Source organism: Thermobia domestica, chromosome 4, assembly GCF_964235325.1.
Source record: "Thermobia domestica chromosome 4, izTheDome1.hap1.1, whole genome shotgun sequence".
Taxonomy (NCBI): Eukaryota; Metazoa; Arthropoda; class Insecta; order Zygentoma; family Lepismatidae; genus Thermobia; species Thermobia domestica.
The window spans coordinates 235375551-235391158 of record NC_137457.1 but is presented as its reverse complement, the minus strand read 5'-3'; the positions used below and the strand labels follow the sequence as shown (position 1 = coordinate 235391158).

Below are 15608 nucleotides of genomic sequence, written 5' to 3'. Positions count from 1 at the left end.
GAATTTAAAAATTATCAAATGTAAGTTAGTGCATCTGCAAAGGGGGGAAATAGCAAACATCAAAGGATTCTCAATTGATGAACATCACAATATGGAAGATTTAAAAGAAGGAGAACAATACAAATAATTAGGAATAATGCAGCTTGGGGTCATTGAACATGAAACACATATTGCAGAAAGATTTCCAGTCAAGAATTAAAGCGACACTCAAAACTTTGCTTACTAATGGTAACAAAATTAGAGCCATAACACATTTGCAGTACACCTCACTATATATTCATTTCGACTAATCGAATGAATTGAGACTGATTTAGTTAATTTGACACGAAGATCCGAACTCTAATGACAGAATTCAGAATGAAACATCTTAAAGCTGCATTATAGCGAGTGACACTCCCCACAGAACAAGGTGGCATTGATATCGCAGATATATCAAAATTCCACCAAGAACAGATTGAAAATCTTTTTCCAACATTTCACGAACAGAAAATAAAACAATAATCTACTTCATGTAATACGCGATGCAGACACAAAAGCTACATTACTCCATCTAGCCATGACAGAGTTCACCATAAAATATGAATCAGATGAACAAAAGTATAGCAAATGGAATTCAAAAGAGCTCCACGCAACTTTTAAGAGTCATTTAGATGACAGTAACAAGATAAACGACAATCAACTGCCTGGCTCAAGAAAACTCTTTTCTGAAACAATAGAATTTATGATGGCCATCCAGGACTGAGTGACACCAACCCGAAACTACTGTAAATACATATTGCAGCAAAAAATACCACATGAAAAATGAGGAAAATGCGGGGAAACATCAGAAACAATTGAACATATCACAGGCTTATGCCGTAATGGCTCCAACAGACTATCTAAAAGACAAAACAATGTTGCAAAAGCATTTACCAGTTTTGGGAACATAACATGGAACTAATCACCGATACAAAGCCATACTTCAAATACCAGCCAAATCCAGTAGTTGAAAATGCTAAATACAAACTCTACTGCGATCGAGAAATCAGAACGGATGTAACAGTACCTGCAAATGGACCCGGCATCTCTATTATCAATAAAATGGACTAAGAAGTAACCCTCATAGTTGTAGGTTGACTCACAACATTCAGTTCGAAAATAAGCAAATATAAAGAAATGGCAGACGAAATGAGAAAAGTTATTGAAATGTCAGAAAGTCACAGTAAGACCAATCATTACTTCAACTGCAGCAACTGTCCCTTAAAATACTGTCACACAACTTGAACAGATAAACGCAAAACACCTCCTAACAAATCTACAAAACTCAGTAATACTAAACACCTATCATATGGTCAGCAAGTTCTTAGGAGAAGAAGAACTCTTCAAATAATCTGCATTTGCCAGAAACAGCCGTCAGATTATTAACCTGAAATAGGTTTAAACCGAGATACAGCAATAATAATAATAATAATAATAATAATAATAATAATAATAATAATAATAATAATAATAATAATAATAATAATACTTGTAATAGATGATTACATTGAAATGAGAAAAATAGTTCGTATGGACCTGTGATAAAAAGTGTATAATATCAGCGCTAGGGTCATCTAAAGCGTGACCACGTGTTATTTTGAACATAGAAAATCGTGGAGTGGCGGTATATATCAACATAAAGAAAGTGAAACTTCCGGAATATGCAATGTTGACTAGGAAAGGTTTCGAAAATTTGATATTAGGAAGAACTTTTGAGGAAAAGCGAACAAACAACCTTTCCTGAATATATTTAATGTGTTGATTCTAAATATTCTGTTTGCCTCTCGATTTTCGTTTTATGGGATTCTAATTGCTAAAATAGGAAATGACAACCATCCAAAATGACTGCCATTATGTTTTTGGAATCCACATATTATGCTTTCTAATCTGAAATTTTAAGCTATTTGTTCCAAGTCACTAAAAACCAAACTGACGGCTTTGTCAATTCATGTTCGAAATCGGCACATCAAGTACATTCAGAAAATGTTGTTTGTCTCCTTTCCTTCAAATATGTTCTCTAGACATTTTACAATCATATCAGAATTTGTACAATTCTATTATGCTTTTGGATACGCTGAAGCTAAATCTTGCTTCTAATCGGATTTTTTTTTAATTGTTGCATAGTTGTTTTCCGTTCTTTTTTAAGCAAAAGAGCCACAAAAGTAACTGAACTTACAATATATATTTTTTCTTTATTTCAGAATGGTGGAAACATAGAACCATGCAGCCATTTATTAATTTGAAAAGATCTGCATTTTGTACACGGTGCATCATTTGTCAATAATAGAAGGGTATTTGACAGAAGACCTTAATTCAGTGCAAGTGGCAACCAACACGAGAAAAGTTATATTATGTCAGCTACAGAGAAATAATTGAAAGATTGGAAACAGGGTTTAGTTCTGACCCTAAATCATTATTGGTTCAGCATAAATCATGGTATGCTGATTATACCCACAACGGAAAAATTTCGAGGTTGCTTAGCACTTCTGTTCCGAAATCTGATGTTCTGCCAGGAAGACATTTGACAAAGGAGCTCAAAGCCACGGAATTCAAAATTATGCATATTTTGTCAGGAGACTAAAATCAAGCAGAAAACATGCGATGTTACAAGTGAAAATGTGAACAATCAAATTCGTTCAACATCTAAATACATGGAGGCAGTTGGTATTTGTGGTAGGCATAAGTGATCTTGCCGCAGAAGGTTGCTACTACCCAAACTATCTAAAGAAATCTCTGGGAGATGCAAATAAGATTGAAACTGAAATGAAAAAAATGGATTTAGCTATGATTGAGCTCGGACGATAACTGAAGCAGTCGGCAGAGAATGGCCATGTGTTATAATTAGGCAAGGTTTATATGAATTATAAAGAACTATAATATCATTATGTATTGAAATTTCCAAATCATTCACTAGCCGGCTATCGATGTTAAAAGAAAAGATTACAGCACATGTACAGAACGATTATCATTTCATTGTTTTGAGAGATGAAGAAGCATGTGATAGATAAACAATACTGGTACTAGTAAAGATTTGCAATTAGCCAATTTCTTAATGGAGCAATAATAACGAAGACGAGTTTGAAGAATTTAGCAATATCTCTGTGTTCAAATGTAAAGACCATGAAGAGTTTCTTGCCATTATTCATATAGCATTAAAACTGCGATCAAAAATTTTTGGATTCATCTGAAAAATCGTTAATTGATTGTGTTCCGGCGAGTGCTTACATATTTCTCCGCCTGGTACTTGGTAGTCATCCACTTCTCAATGCAAATCCAAATGAATACAATATTGAGGATAAATGGAATCTGAGTTTTACGTCCCACGAATATGCCGGCTGGGGTAAAGGAGACGATGATGATGAGAAATGAATGAGATGGTGGAATGAAGGAAGTGGAAGGAAATTGGAAAACCCCGAGAACACCCACGTACACGGTGTTCGTCCACCACAAAGTTCACTTGTTCTTGATCGAACCAAGAACATCATGCAGCAGAGGTGAACGTTCTGCCACTGAGCCACCGCGGCCCTAATGTTGAGAATAAGGAAGAATCAAGTAAGAGATCTAAAGTTTTAAATATTCTTCATGATTTAGTGTAAGAAGAGGAAAGGAAAATCTCCAAAACACAGATGGCAAATGGCAAAACTTAACTGGTACTAGTACTGCTTGTTTATCATGTGTTGCTTGATCTCATAGGTTCAGGTGTTGCTTGATCTCATAATACAACGAAATTATAAGTGTTCTCTATAATGTGCTGCAATCTTATCCTTGAACGTCAAGTGATTTGGAGATTTCAATAGATAATATAAATAGTTCTTTATAACGTATCTAAAGCTTGCTCTATTCTAACAAATGATATTTTTTGTTGCCTTTCGTTACTATCCAAGTTAAATCAACTTTTATCATTTCAGTTGCAGTCTTACTTGTGTCTCTCAGAAATTTCTTAAACAGTTTAGGTGGTAGCAACCTTCTGTAGCACTAGCACTACTTCTGTAGCACACCTGCCACACGAACAATAATTATCTCGATGTATTTGCATGCTGAAAGAATCTAATTATTCATACTTTCAATGGTAACATCAAATGTCTTCTTCTTGATATTGATGTCCCGATAAAATATGCACAATTTCAAGTTCCTTGCTTTTTAACTTCTTAAAGACAAGTGTCTTGCCAGCAGAATATCACATTTCGAAATAGAAGTGGTAAGCTCGTAACATGAGTTGAGTCTCGCAATTTTTCCGTTGTGGGTATAATCATTAATGCCAAACCAGTAATGGTTTAAGCTCAGAACTGAACGTTTGTGGACTTGCATCGAATAGAGTGTCACCTTTGGATTATTGACAAATTATAGAAAGATGATGGTACACAAGCAGGTCTTTCTAAATTATAAATGGCTTCATGTTTCTGTTTCTATCATTCTGAAATAAAAGAAATAATAAATTATAGGTTCAGGTATTTATGTAGTCCTTTTGCTTAAAAAAACGGAAGAACTACTATACAATAATTTACAAAAAAAAAAAAAAAAAATCAAATTGGAAAGCATAACATTGGATTCAGCATATCCAAAAAGCATAATAGAACGGTGCAAATTCTGAGAAATGTAGCTGTGAAAAGGTAGGAAGTTTTTGTGGAAAAGCGGAGAAATAACCATTTACGTGGTTCTCAACGTAGGGAATGCGCCACGCTGAGGGCGCGAACACGAAGCAAGAGAAGTACAATTTACAGGCAGAAATAAAATGTGAAATTATGAATAAAGTACCAGTATACTGACTATTCACAGTTTAGGTTTATCAAACTTCACCGACACTATATGTTTGACACTTTCTCTTTGTCCATGGAAATAAGTGAGCGTGAAGTATGCAGGATTTACGAAGGGAGGCTGCTGGTAAACAAGGGTGGGAATAACTGTGCTAGATGTTTCCACGTGCAAAAATGTTATGAAAACTTTATGTATAGAAATATGTTCAAAATACTCCAAACTTAACACAAAGGTAATTTGGCCCGAACCAACCTATTATTGTTAGGGGAGTACAGTCACATTGTGCTAATCAAATGACAATAGTACAATTAGAACCTATTCCAACGTCCCAGGAATTATATTTATGCCGTTTTCTGTGATGTGTTGTGTAGATAGTTTGCTGGGTATAGGAGGAAAATCACATTTTTTTTCTTTTTTAAAAAAATATGTCAATTTTTTTATCTTGTGATGTGATAGATTGTTGAATGTCCACAAAGTTATACCTCAACCTTTATTCCATTTTGCTGTTTTCTGTTTCATGTTTCTAGGCCAGTTAAGAACTGAGCAACGAACTGTTGAAAGTAACTATGATATAAGCATTTAGAAACAAATGAATTGATACCATCGGCCTTACTCAGCAAAATTGGCATTTCCTGTGCGTCGTGTACATAATTTACCGGATACTGGAGCAAATCTTTCAATTTAAAAATATGTCAGTTTTCTGTTTCTCCAATAAATCCCCTTGCGAAAGTTCTCGAACTTCATGATTTAATATTTACTTATTAAGAACAACAGCTCCCTTTGGTGTTGCATTAACAATGAGATTGTTAAGTTCGTTTCTTACAACTCAGCTAAAGGGCGCTATTTTTCTGGTAAATGTCCTTTGTCAAATGTGGATATAATCATTTAGGGGTTTGACTATTTGCTAGCAGTGACTTTTTAAATTCCATCTGTAAAGCAACGAAAATGTAGATTGAATATGTAGATGAACAAATACAGGGTATACAATTGCTATTAACATATAGAACAACTTTCTCTTCATAGATGCAGAGGCGGATCCAGGACAGACTCCTGGGGAGGGGGCGATGTGTTGTAATACTTATACTTAGAGCTACTTTTAAGAGCTCCAAACTCTGGGATGGGTTTTATTTATATATAAAATTAAAAAAAGTTTCCTCTTCTGGGGGGTGATCGCCCCGATCGCCCCCTGGATCCGCCACTCCCTAGATGTATGGGATTTAGTTTTCATCTTCTGAAAAACTAAGGTCGTACAATATTGTGTGCGTTGCAAGTTCATATTGAGCTCATATATATTTTGTTTCTGTAGGAAAAATTGGGTGACATATGTTTCTCTCTGCGATACGTTCCAACCTCTGGTAAATTGACAGTTGTGATACTTGAGGCCAAGAACTTGAAGAAGATGGATGTCGGTGGCTTATCAGGTAAATATATACATTGGTTTTGCTCAATAAATAGTAATAATGTTTTCTGTATTACAAAAGTTTTCGCTTAGTTTAATGAAACATAACGCCGCATCATTGATAAAAATGTGGGGCACAGCCACTTGATTGGAAAGATTATAAATAGCCAGTTGCTATTAAACGTCCTGTCACAATTTATGAAGAAGATTGGTCACTTTAATATATGATAAAGAATCCAATGATTTACTGTAGTTATTTACTCCTCTATCACTTTAACTTGTATTTAAGAGGTATGAAATCTCAAAGGGTAAACTTAAATTTGCTTTAATATAAAAATTTTAACTTTTAGAAAAGAATATTGCAAATACTAAAACATAAATAGTAACATAATTATATCAGACAGTTTACTTTCAATTATAAGACTTAATTAATTTATATTCCTTTTCTCAATTTCTTTTTCAAACTTCTTCGTAGATAAATTTTAATAGACAGGGTAAAGAATATTTTTTAAATACTGTATTCCATTATGCAATCATCTCTTGAATAACATGCAATGTAGATAAATCCTTAGAGGCATTGTGTTCTAATACTGCAGATTGCGATTTGATGAATCGAGACACTTATTCTTGTGGCATATTGAACGCAATAAGTGCATACGAAAAAGAACCATAAATGTTTACAGAAGTAGTGACTCATGGCAGCGCTACTTTGAATGATTGAATACATTACTGCATTATTTACAAGTGATTAATTTCCATTCTATGTATGTACACTTGTAAATCTGTAGTCTATTCCAACAATATAAATACACTTTTCAATATTGAGTGCCTATGGTAATAACGAGTCCATAAAAGATGGACTCGGAGTAAGATAATGATATGCCACATTAGTGTAATTTCGAGAAGAAAGTTAATGAAGGTTTCAGAAGGTCAAATCCGATCTCAGAGGGACATCGTTCTTCTTTTTCTTCATACCTGTCAAGCAAGTGTTTCTTCAAGCTCGAGTCAGCTGCCCTTTCCCGAGCAGCATCTCTGATGCTATCTGATCTTGCCCCAGACGGTAAGACTAACACTTTTCGATCTCAGGGGGTCATCATAATCAACACATGAAATTCAGATCATAATATGAAACTTTAAAACAATATTGAGAAAGTAAACGCATTTTTTTTAAAAAAAACTTTCGTAGTTTTCCTTCACATTTTATTCAGGCTTAGAATTCACATTGTGGAAATTATTTCTACATTGGCGTGTTTAAAAAATGTGTAGCACTTTTGAGTCTCCTTGTCATATAACTTTACATATACGGTATATACAAAAGCTACGGATCAGTTGAGTCTCCTTGTCAAAGTCTTTTACAGAAACATATGAAATATATAAAAGCTGGATAGTTTTCATTGTCATAATTTAGGCCGTCTAGCTATGGCCACAGTCGAACTATTTAGGGTAGAAATATTCAATAGCTCGAAGGATGTCTTCAATTTGGTGAGTGTTGATCTTTTATTCAATTACACCTGAATAATAAACAAGTGCATAACTATGAATATACTGTAAATATTTTTTTAAAAAATGTCCAGTTTTACTAGTCTTGAAATTTGGGAGGCTTATTCAAAACAATAAAAGAAGAATTTTATACTGAGCAATATGTCTTGAAAAAATAAGCTCTGTGAGCTGTACTTCTGTATATTTAAGAAAAAGCCAACATCTACTTCAGATCAGTAGTATCAGTAACCGAGTAAAAAAGTAAAAGAAGTGGCAATTAGTTAATATATGGAGAATAATCAATCGTCTTCTATCTTGAGTACAAAAAAAGAAAAAGATCAGAGCTTCATTCCGTATTGGTTTTCGCAAAATTTGTTGATTGCAACGCAGCGTAGATAATGCAACAATCAATTATAATCGTTGTGCCAATTACCACTAACTAATACGGAAATTTTACATTATGTTCACACAGACCACTACAAAATGAGACCCTACGCTTTGCAGGATCTTACAAGGCTTGGTTTTTCCATCACATTATGAACATTTATAGCATATAAATTAACAATTATATTATTACGATTTGTGATCAATAAAGAACTACTATCTTACTTATCATTTTCATTTTCGGAAATCTTGGTGTTACCTCCTCACAAGCTGCAGACTTCAAAAGGTCTTACGAAATTCCAGTTCAGAAGAAACTCTCTTAATCCATTCCTTTCAATAGCAGCCCGTAGACTTGTGATATTGCTTAAAACGTCCATATTCTTCAATTCCTACTTACTAGTAATAGATTAATTAGTAACTTAAATAATCTATAGTCAGTAGTAATATATTGCCTCTTCTAAGGCTTCTCAAAAAATGTCAGTTTCCATGGTGTCCCCCTGAGATCAGAACGTGTTAGTCTTACTCTCACGAAATTCCTCTTCAAACGAAAGATGAGCAATGAGGAACGTGCAGAAACCCCAGACCCCAGTGTCGCTCTTGTGCAATTTCTGCAAGGTCTTACCAGACACATTGAGACGCTTACCTAGAATCATCATCATCATCATCAGCAGCAGCAGCCTCCGAGAAACTACGGAGCCACCTAAACCATGGCGGCGTCGACATCGAAGGTGGCTCCGTAATTTCTCGTAGGCTGCTGCTGCTGTTGCTGCTGCTGCTGATGATGATTCTAGGTAAGCGTCTCAATGTGTCTGGCAAGAACGTGCAGGGATCGCACAAGAGCGACACTGGGGTCTGGGGTTTCTGCACGTTCCTCATTGCTCATCTTTCGTTTGAAGGGTCATTTCGTGAGAGTAGTTTGATGAAGTTTTCGGGCAAGGGACAAAATCAGATAACATCAGAGATGCTGCTCGAGAATGGGGGGCGGAGCTGACTCGAGCTTGAAGAAACATTTGCTTGAGACATATGAATTAAATGAAGAACGATGTCTCTCTGAGATCGGATGCAACCTTTCAGAATATTCAATAATTACCAGTTATGCTTTCTTTTTATATATTCTTGACCGATACTTAAATTTCAATGTTTAAAGTGAAATAAATATGGAGAAAATATTATGAACACCAAATTTTGTTCTAAGTTGAATAAAACCACAGTTCAGCAACATACACCTAAGATAAAGACGTCAAAGTCCCTATTGTCAAAGTTGTTTTCTGATACTCTTAACATAAACTTTACTTCCATATTTAACGATAAGGAATATTATTATCTTGCTCCTATTAAATTTCTTACTGTAAGTTTAAAGTAATATCGAATTTGTTATGTTTAGTTAAAATGATTTGTTAAACAACATATAGAGCGGACTCTTTATAATTCGAACTTGGATAATTCGAATTATTGGATAATTTGAAAAAAAAATTATTCCCCTTGAAAACTGTACTAAAAATAATGGTAAAATTCGTGGGTAAATCGAACTTCTGAACCTTCTGTTTGGATAATTCGAAGTATTTACAGTCGAAAATTTTGCAGTGATCGACAGATTGTAAACAGAACAATGCAAATTCAACTGGTTACCATTACTAATGATAGGTAAATCTGCAAAACCAAGGAGTTTCAAATCTGTGAAAAATCTTCCAGTACAGTACGAGGCTAATAAAAAGGTGTGGATCACAAGTGAACTGTAACAAACTGGCTTACAAATCTTGACAGAAAACTGCACACATCTAACAGGAAAATACTATTGTTTCTTGATAATTGCACGGCTCATTGTAAGACCCATAAACTCAAGTGCATCAAGATAATCTATTTTTCTCCCATCATGACATCAGTGGTGCAGCCTATGGATCAAGGGATAATACAAAATTTGAAGCGTTTATACCGACGGCAAGTTGTTCTCAAGATCCTAGACAATGTTACAGACGTAACAAACATTAATTTGTTGGATGCTAGTCGTATATTGGACAAAGCATGGAGGCGGGTTAGTCAACAAACAATTACAAATTGTTTTTGGAAAGCTGGGTTTTACAACCAAGAATCCAATGCCGAAGTCTTTCCAGAAGAATCGGAATCTGTGGTTTTGGAGCAGTGGCGAGACGTGGCACCTGATACCAGTTACGACGAGTTTGTAGTAGCGGATCATGAATTGACTGTATGAGGAGGCTTGACAGAGGAAGAGATTGTACGATTCATTTGTTTATGATAAAGAAGATGAAGACGAGATTGACGATGAACTAACGAAAGAACGTGTGTTACATCAGGGGAAGTTTCGAAATCGTTGAAAGATTAAGACGATTTATTGAATTTCAACCAAATGTGACTTTCAACGACGTGCTTCAGGCAATTAATGAAATTGAAGATTTTATTGATTATATGAAAACAAAGAAAAGAAAGCAAACGAAAATTACGAAGTCTTTTTCACTGAGAGAATAATAGATATTTAAAGTTGATACTTGTGTATGCGGTACTGTTGTATATATAAATGTATTTTCCTTTATACGTTTGCACTGAGAAAAATCCGTTCTCCGGACAGCGGTATATTGTACGAATATACGGTATTCTCTTGCTTACTACAGAAATCAGTACGGAGCATACGTTATCCGCATGCTACATAGGCACTGCCCTTAGGTGTCAGAACATGCAGTTGCAGGATCTCTGATATCTAACAGTTTTCCGTATATCACGTGCACATACAGTACTTATGTTACATTCCTCAGCTATATGTTATATACGTCCATTTGTATGTGAGATTCTGACAGTCCATATTGTTTCATACGGAAAGTACGTATAGATGGAACTCTTATACGGAAGGTATTATAAAAAAACAATGCGTTTTCAGTTATACGTCTGTTGTACGTTAAGCCAAAAACTACAGGAATTACTCATGTACCTACCTTTTTAAGTACGCCACCTACAATTGTTTTTCTCAATGTGGTTTAATTTATGTGAGTGCAGTGAATATAAATTTGTTCGTGTGCGGCAATATTGGATTACGCAGAAAATGTGGTGCTTTAAAAATAAGGTGCATTGCATGCTAGTTAGTCTTTCATATACAGTACAGTTATTTTATTCTCTTGATTTTACTTAAAAGTGAGAGTTTTTGGTTAATTCGAATTTTTTTTCGTGTCCACTTGGATTTCGAATTAAAAAGACTCCACTGTACAATGTTTTCAAGAAATGTAAATAGCATATTCTTCAATCTCCTGTAATTCACTTTAAGAGAAACATGATTAACTGTAAAATATGTTATTTTAAGTCTTGAAATAAGCGTTCCTTATACTAATTTTAAATTAGGTTGAGAAAATGACTGTAAGAGGGCTATCTGTTAATTTTGAACATTTTGTGAATTTTCACAGTTATTAAATTGAGCAACTACGTGTTCTACCAATGGAAACAAAGGCTAACGTCAATCACTCTATACACAACCAACGAATTCCCCGTCAAATTAAGTCAAAAGCTCATGTCGAAATAATGTACCACACTGGTGAAAGCGTTATAAGATGCTAAACTTTATTGTCTAAATCCTATTTTCTTCCCAGCTGATGTATGAGCATCAATGCAGTGTGAAACAATTCTTGTTCATTTATTGCTTTGCGCAACATAGCCTTAAACTCACATATTATATTGCACTTCCTTATAAGATCTATTGTAATCAACTTGTCATTGTTCAGTGGCGCAAATAGACTTCATAACCTTGGAAGAAATCGTCAAAGGAGGGATTTGTTTTACCATTCCAATAATATAGTTAATTATTAACATAGTACTGCTAAAGAACAACCATACCGCAGTGCTTCGAATGAAGCGAGGTGCTTTTATTTTCATGGGTAAGCCGCAACGAAGTCCTTGATAGGAGTATCAAAATTAACAGAGCATGTGGTTAAGCTTGCAAAATGAAATGTAGAAATTGTAAGATAGTGTTTATTGCAGATAAAACAAAATAAATTATCGCTATCACCATCTTATAATTCTATTATGAAGAAACCTACACAGAGTTAGAATACTGTGCTTTTGTATTTGGAGGATATTTAAATCGAAAGGTTCTAGAGTCTAGAAGCCCGAAATTCTTAGCATAGTTTGATTTCGTGTTATATTGTCCAGAAGCGCGTCTGTATAGCAACGGCAGTTGGTTTCCTTTCAGAGGATTCAATAAGTCAGAGTGTGTCAGTATCATTGCATAGCAAAGTTGTTAAATGAAGTCCAATGTTCGTATGCTAATGTTCGATAACAGTGGTTGATGTTCACTAACGGTAGAACAAGTCACAGCACCCAGTTTATTCTTCAGTGCAGTTTAAGAAATGCTGTTGTGTAAGAAAGATAAATTTCTCGTGGGCACTTTGGACAGTAATATTTTTATAGTTTCAAATGTAGTTTTACGTCGAAACAATGTATCTAACGGCTTCACTTGACTTTTGGTGATTAAGCACCATCTAATAGAACTGTCGTTTTCCGATTTCCAGGGTGGTCGCACATTCATCAGTGAATTTCGTGAAGGTCGTCCATCCATGTCTATTGTTGCCAGTAATGTTGCTGCCATGCGTGAAATTATTGAGAGATATCGGGATGTGACATATCGTGAGATTCATGCATCTTTGAACATTGACATGAAAACAATAAATACAATTTTCCAAAGTCACCTGAACACATGGAAATTTAAGCCGTTGGATCCGACACAATTTGACGAAGCTCAAAAATCGGTTTGTGTCAGCTGATGTAAAAGAAAATGCTCAAGAAATTTAACCGAGATATGTTACAGGACACAAAGCTTTGATCTATTCATACGAGCCCGATACTAAACAGCAGTCTACTGTTTCGATGTGTCAAAGTGAACCGAAACCAACAAACATGCTATTTAGTTTCGAGATGCTGCTGAACGAATGACTGAATGTTTCTTCGATTATACGATACATATGGCAACCACAGCTTTAGAAGGTCAAAGGACTGCAAATGCTGTGTGGTGTACTTTTAATTTGCATAAAAGTAACCTAATTGTCGTCTCGTGCTGTACAACCCCAAGGGCAGTTCTCACTCAATACATTAAACTATCGATTTTTTGTCCAGTAAAAATGTCGAATTAATGACTAGTTGTATTTACCTGATTGAATAAGTAATAACTTTTTTCACATATATGAAAAATAAGATGTGTTATGAGCGATTTATCATTCCTGAAGCAGCTATTGATGCATTCCGAACAGTAGTTTCTCAGTACTTTCTCAAACTTGTGGAGAAAGTGAAAAATAAACAAATAGCCGTAAACAATCAAAGATAATTTAAATATATAAAAAGCTATATTCTTCCGAATTTTATAAAAGTTGAACACTAGTGCGAATCTTAGTAGGAGTTTGCAGAAACTTATATAGCAGTCCTCTTTTTATTGAAAGTAGAAAATATTACGAAAACTAAATGATAAATGATAAATGCTCTATTAAACTAAAACTTCTGTCACGTACAACAGACCGTCAGTGGTCTGTTCAGGTCAGAAGTTGAGTTATTAAATGAAATATGATAGTTTTGTTAAGTCTTAAATAAACAGAAGAAGATAAGGATACTGTGTAGCAAATATTTGAGTGTAATGTCTTTGCTATTCAAGTAATGGCGAAAGTGTGACGAAAAAACTTATATGAACAACTTGTTTTCAGTTTCACTTTATAAACAAAGAAGACAACATGGAGGAAAAATGATTTTCTTCTTTTCTTAGTTTCTTGCGAAAATTTTAACTTAAATCAAGATTCATTAATGAAAATCGGGTTCTGGTTTACTAAGGGAGTTTGGAATTTAACCTTTCAATACCGTGTTAACAATCTAGTTATTTTGGCAATTCATTTTCTCATCCTTAAAAGCGATACACGAGTGGTGGCTCATTTGTTTAATTGATGTTTTCGACTATATTTTCAATATCACTTGACAACAAAGAATTTAAATGTAAGTGTTTGAGACAAAAGCTTCTTAAATTCTTGTGTAAATTGCTAACCAGAATCAAAATTTCCATATCCATTAAAACAAAAAACAAAAAAACATTATTTAAGATGTGAATAGGTCGCTTTCGGTCTCCTTTGGAAGTCTCACTCCCAGATGCATAATGAATGATACCATAGTATACCATACTATAGGATTACTATCAAAATATTTACTTATGAAATATGATGCAAATTATTAGATGTTCCGAGAATGCTTTTCCGAGAAAAAATTATGAGATACTCTCTCTAAACGCAGTTTTGTGGCAAATCGTGAAGGAATGGTTTGTGGTATGGTAATCTTAGAGTTGATAATGAAATATGTATTTATGAAACATGAGTGAAATCGTTGTAGATTTTATAAAATGTCATTCAAGAAGAACCAACTTAAAAAGTTAAGCTATTACTTCTCAAAAACATTCTTACTACTGGCGTATTTGTAAAATTGTAAATGAAATATTTATTTTTTAAACATAAAGAACATCATTAAAGCTTCTTTTCCGAAAACATCCGAAAAATTTATTTCTATAAATAAATTATCATCTGCCATTTTGTAAAAAAAAATTGATTTTACTATACAGTATTATAGTATAGTTAATTACATATATTTGAAATAATTATTTTTGTAACACTAACAATCGTTTTTCAACAAATCATTCTAAGAAACATTCAATAAACCATCTTTTATAAATTTTTCGTGCGAAATTGGATTAAACCATTATTTTCAATTAAAAGATGCATTATATCCAGTGTTGGGCAAATTTCAATTGAATTAACAATTAACAATTAATCTGTAAATTTAATTGTTAATTGCAATTAACAATTGAAATAAGTAATGGTTAATTGTTAATTGCAGTTGGCCATTGAAAAAGGAGAATCAATTGCAATTGATCAATTGATTGAAAGTAATTGCAGTGGAAAGTAATTGCAATTGAATTCTGTAATTCAATTGCAATTGAAATTAATTGGCAATTGATTCAATTGCAATTGATTTCCACAGCAATTACTTTCAATTGATTGATCAATTGCAATTGATTTTCACTGATTAATTTTCAACACTGTAGTTCAGAGAGGGCGTGGGGCAATGAAAACTTTAGCCACGACCAACTGATCCACCACCCGTCGTGACCCACGACCCACCGTGACCCACTCTGACCCACCACCCATCATAAACCACTCTTACCCACTGACCCACAGACCCACCAAAACCCATTGTCATCAACTCTGACCCATGATTCACGCCCTCTTCTCTACTGACTAAAGAGTTTAAACTTGTAATAAAACAAGCCTATAAAATTATCACTCATCGGAGTTTTAATTTCTACGATCAATCGCTCAAGCACCGCACTAATACAATAACGGCGGATCTGACCTTTCTAATATAAATAAAATAGAGTTTATTCGTGTGTCTGTCTGTCTATCTTTGTGCGGCCTGTGGACGAGACGAGTGGACTGAAATTTTTCAAAATTTGGTCACGGGTAGCTTGATCTAGGCCCCAGAACAAGACGAAGAGGTTTTTTTTAATTCCTTACTAGGGGGTCTCCAGGGGACGTTTACCGGGACCGGCCTG

At 34.4% G+C, this 15608-nt stretch overlaps 2 protein-coding genes across 2 annotated transcripts in view; one reads left to right on the top strand and one right to left on the bottom strand.

The window, feature by feature from the left end:
* LOC145683916 (synaptotagmin 1-like) overlaps nucleotides 1-15608 on the top strand; it is a 246462-nt gene that overhangs the window by 164538 nt on the left and 66316 nt on the right. The window contains exon 8 of the mRNA XM_081755592.1: nucleotides 6080-6194. Coding sequence (XP_081611718.1) covers nucleotides 6080-6194 — 115 coding nt within the window. The remainder of the gene's footprint in view (nucleotides 1-6079; nucleotides 6195-15608) is intronic.
* Nucleotides 1-15608, bottom strand: part of LOC145683917 (trypsin inhibitor-like) — a 472745-nt gene that overhangs the window by 420778 nt on the left and 36359 nt on the right. The gene's annotated exons all lie outside the window — the stretch shown is intronic.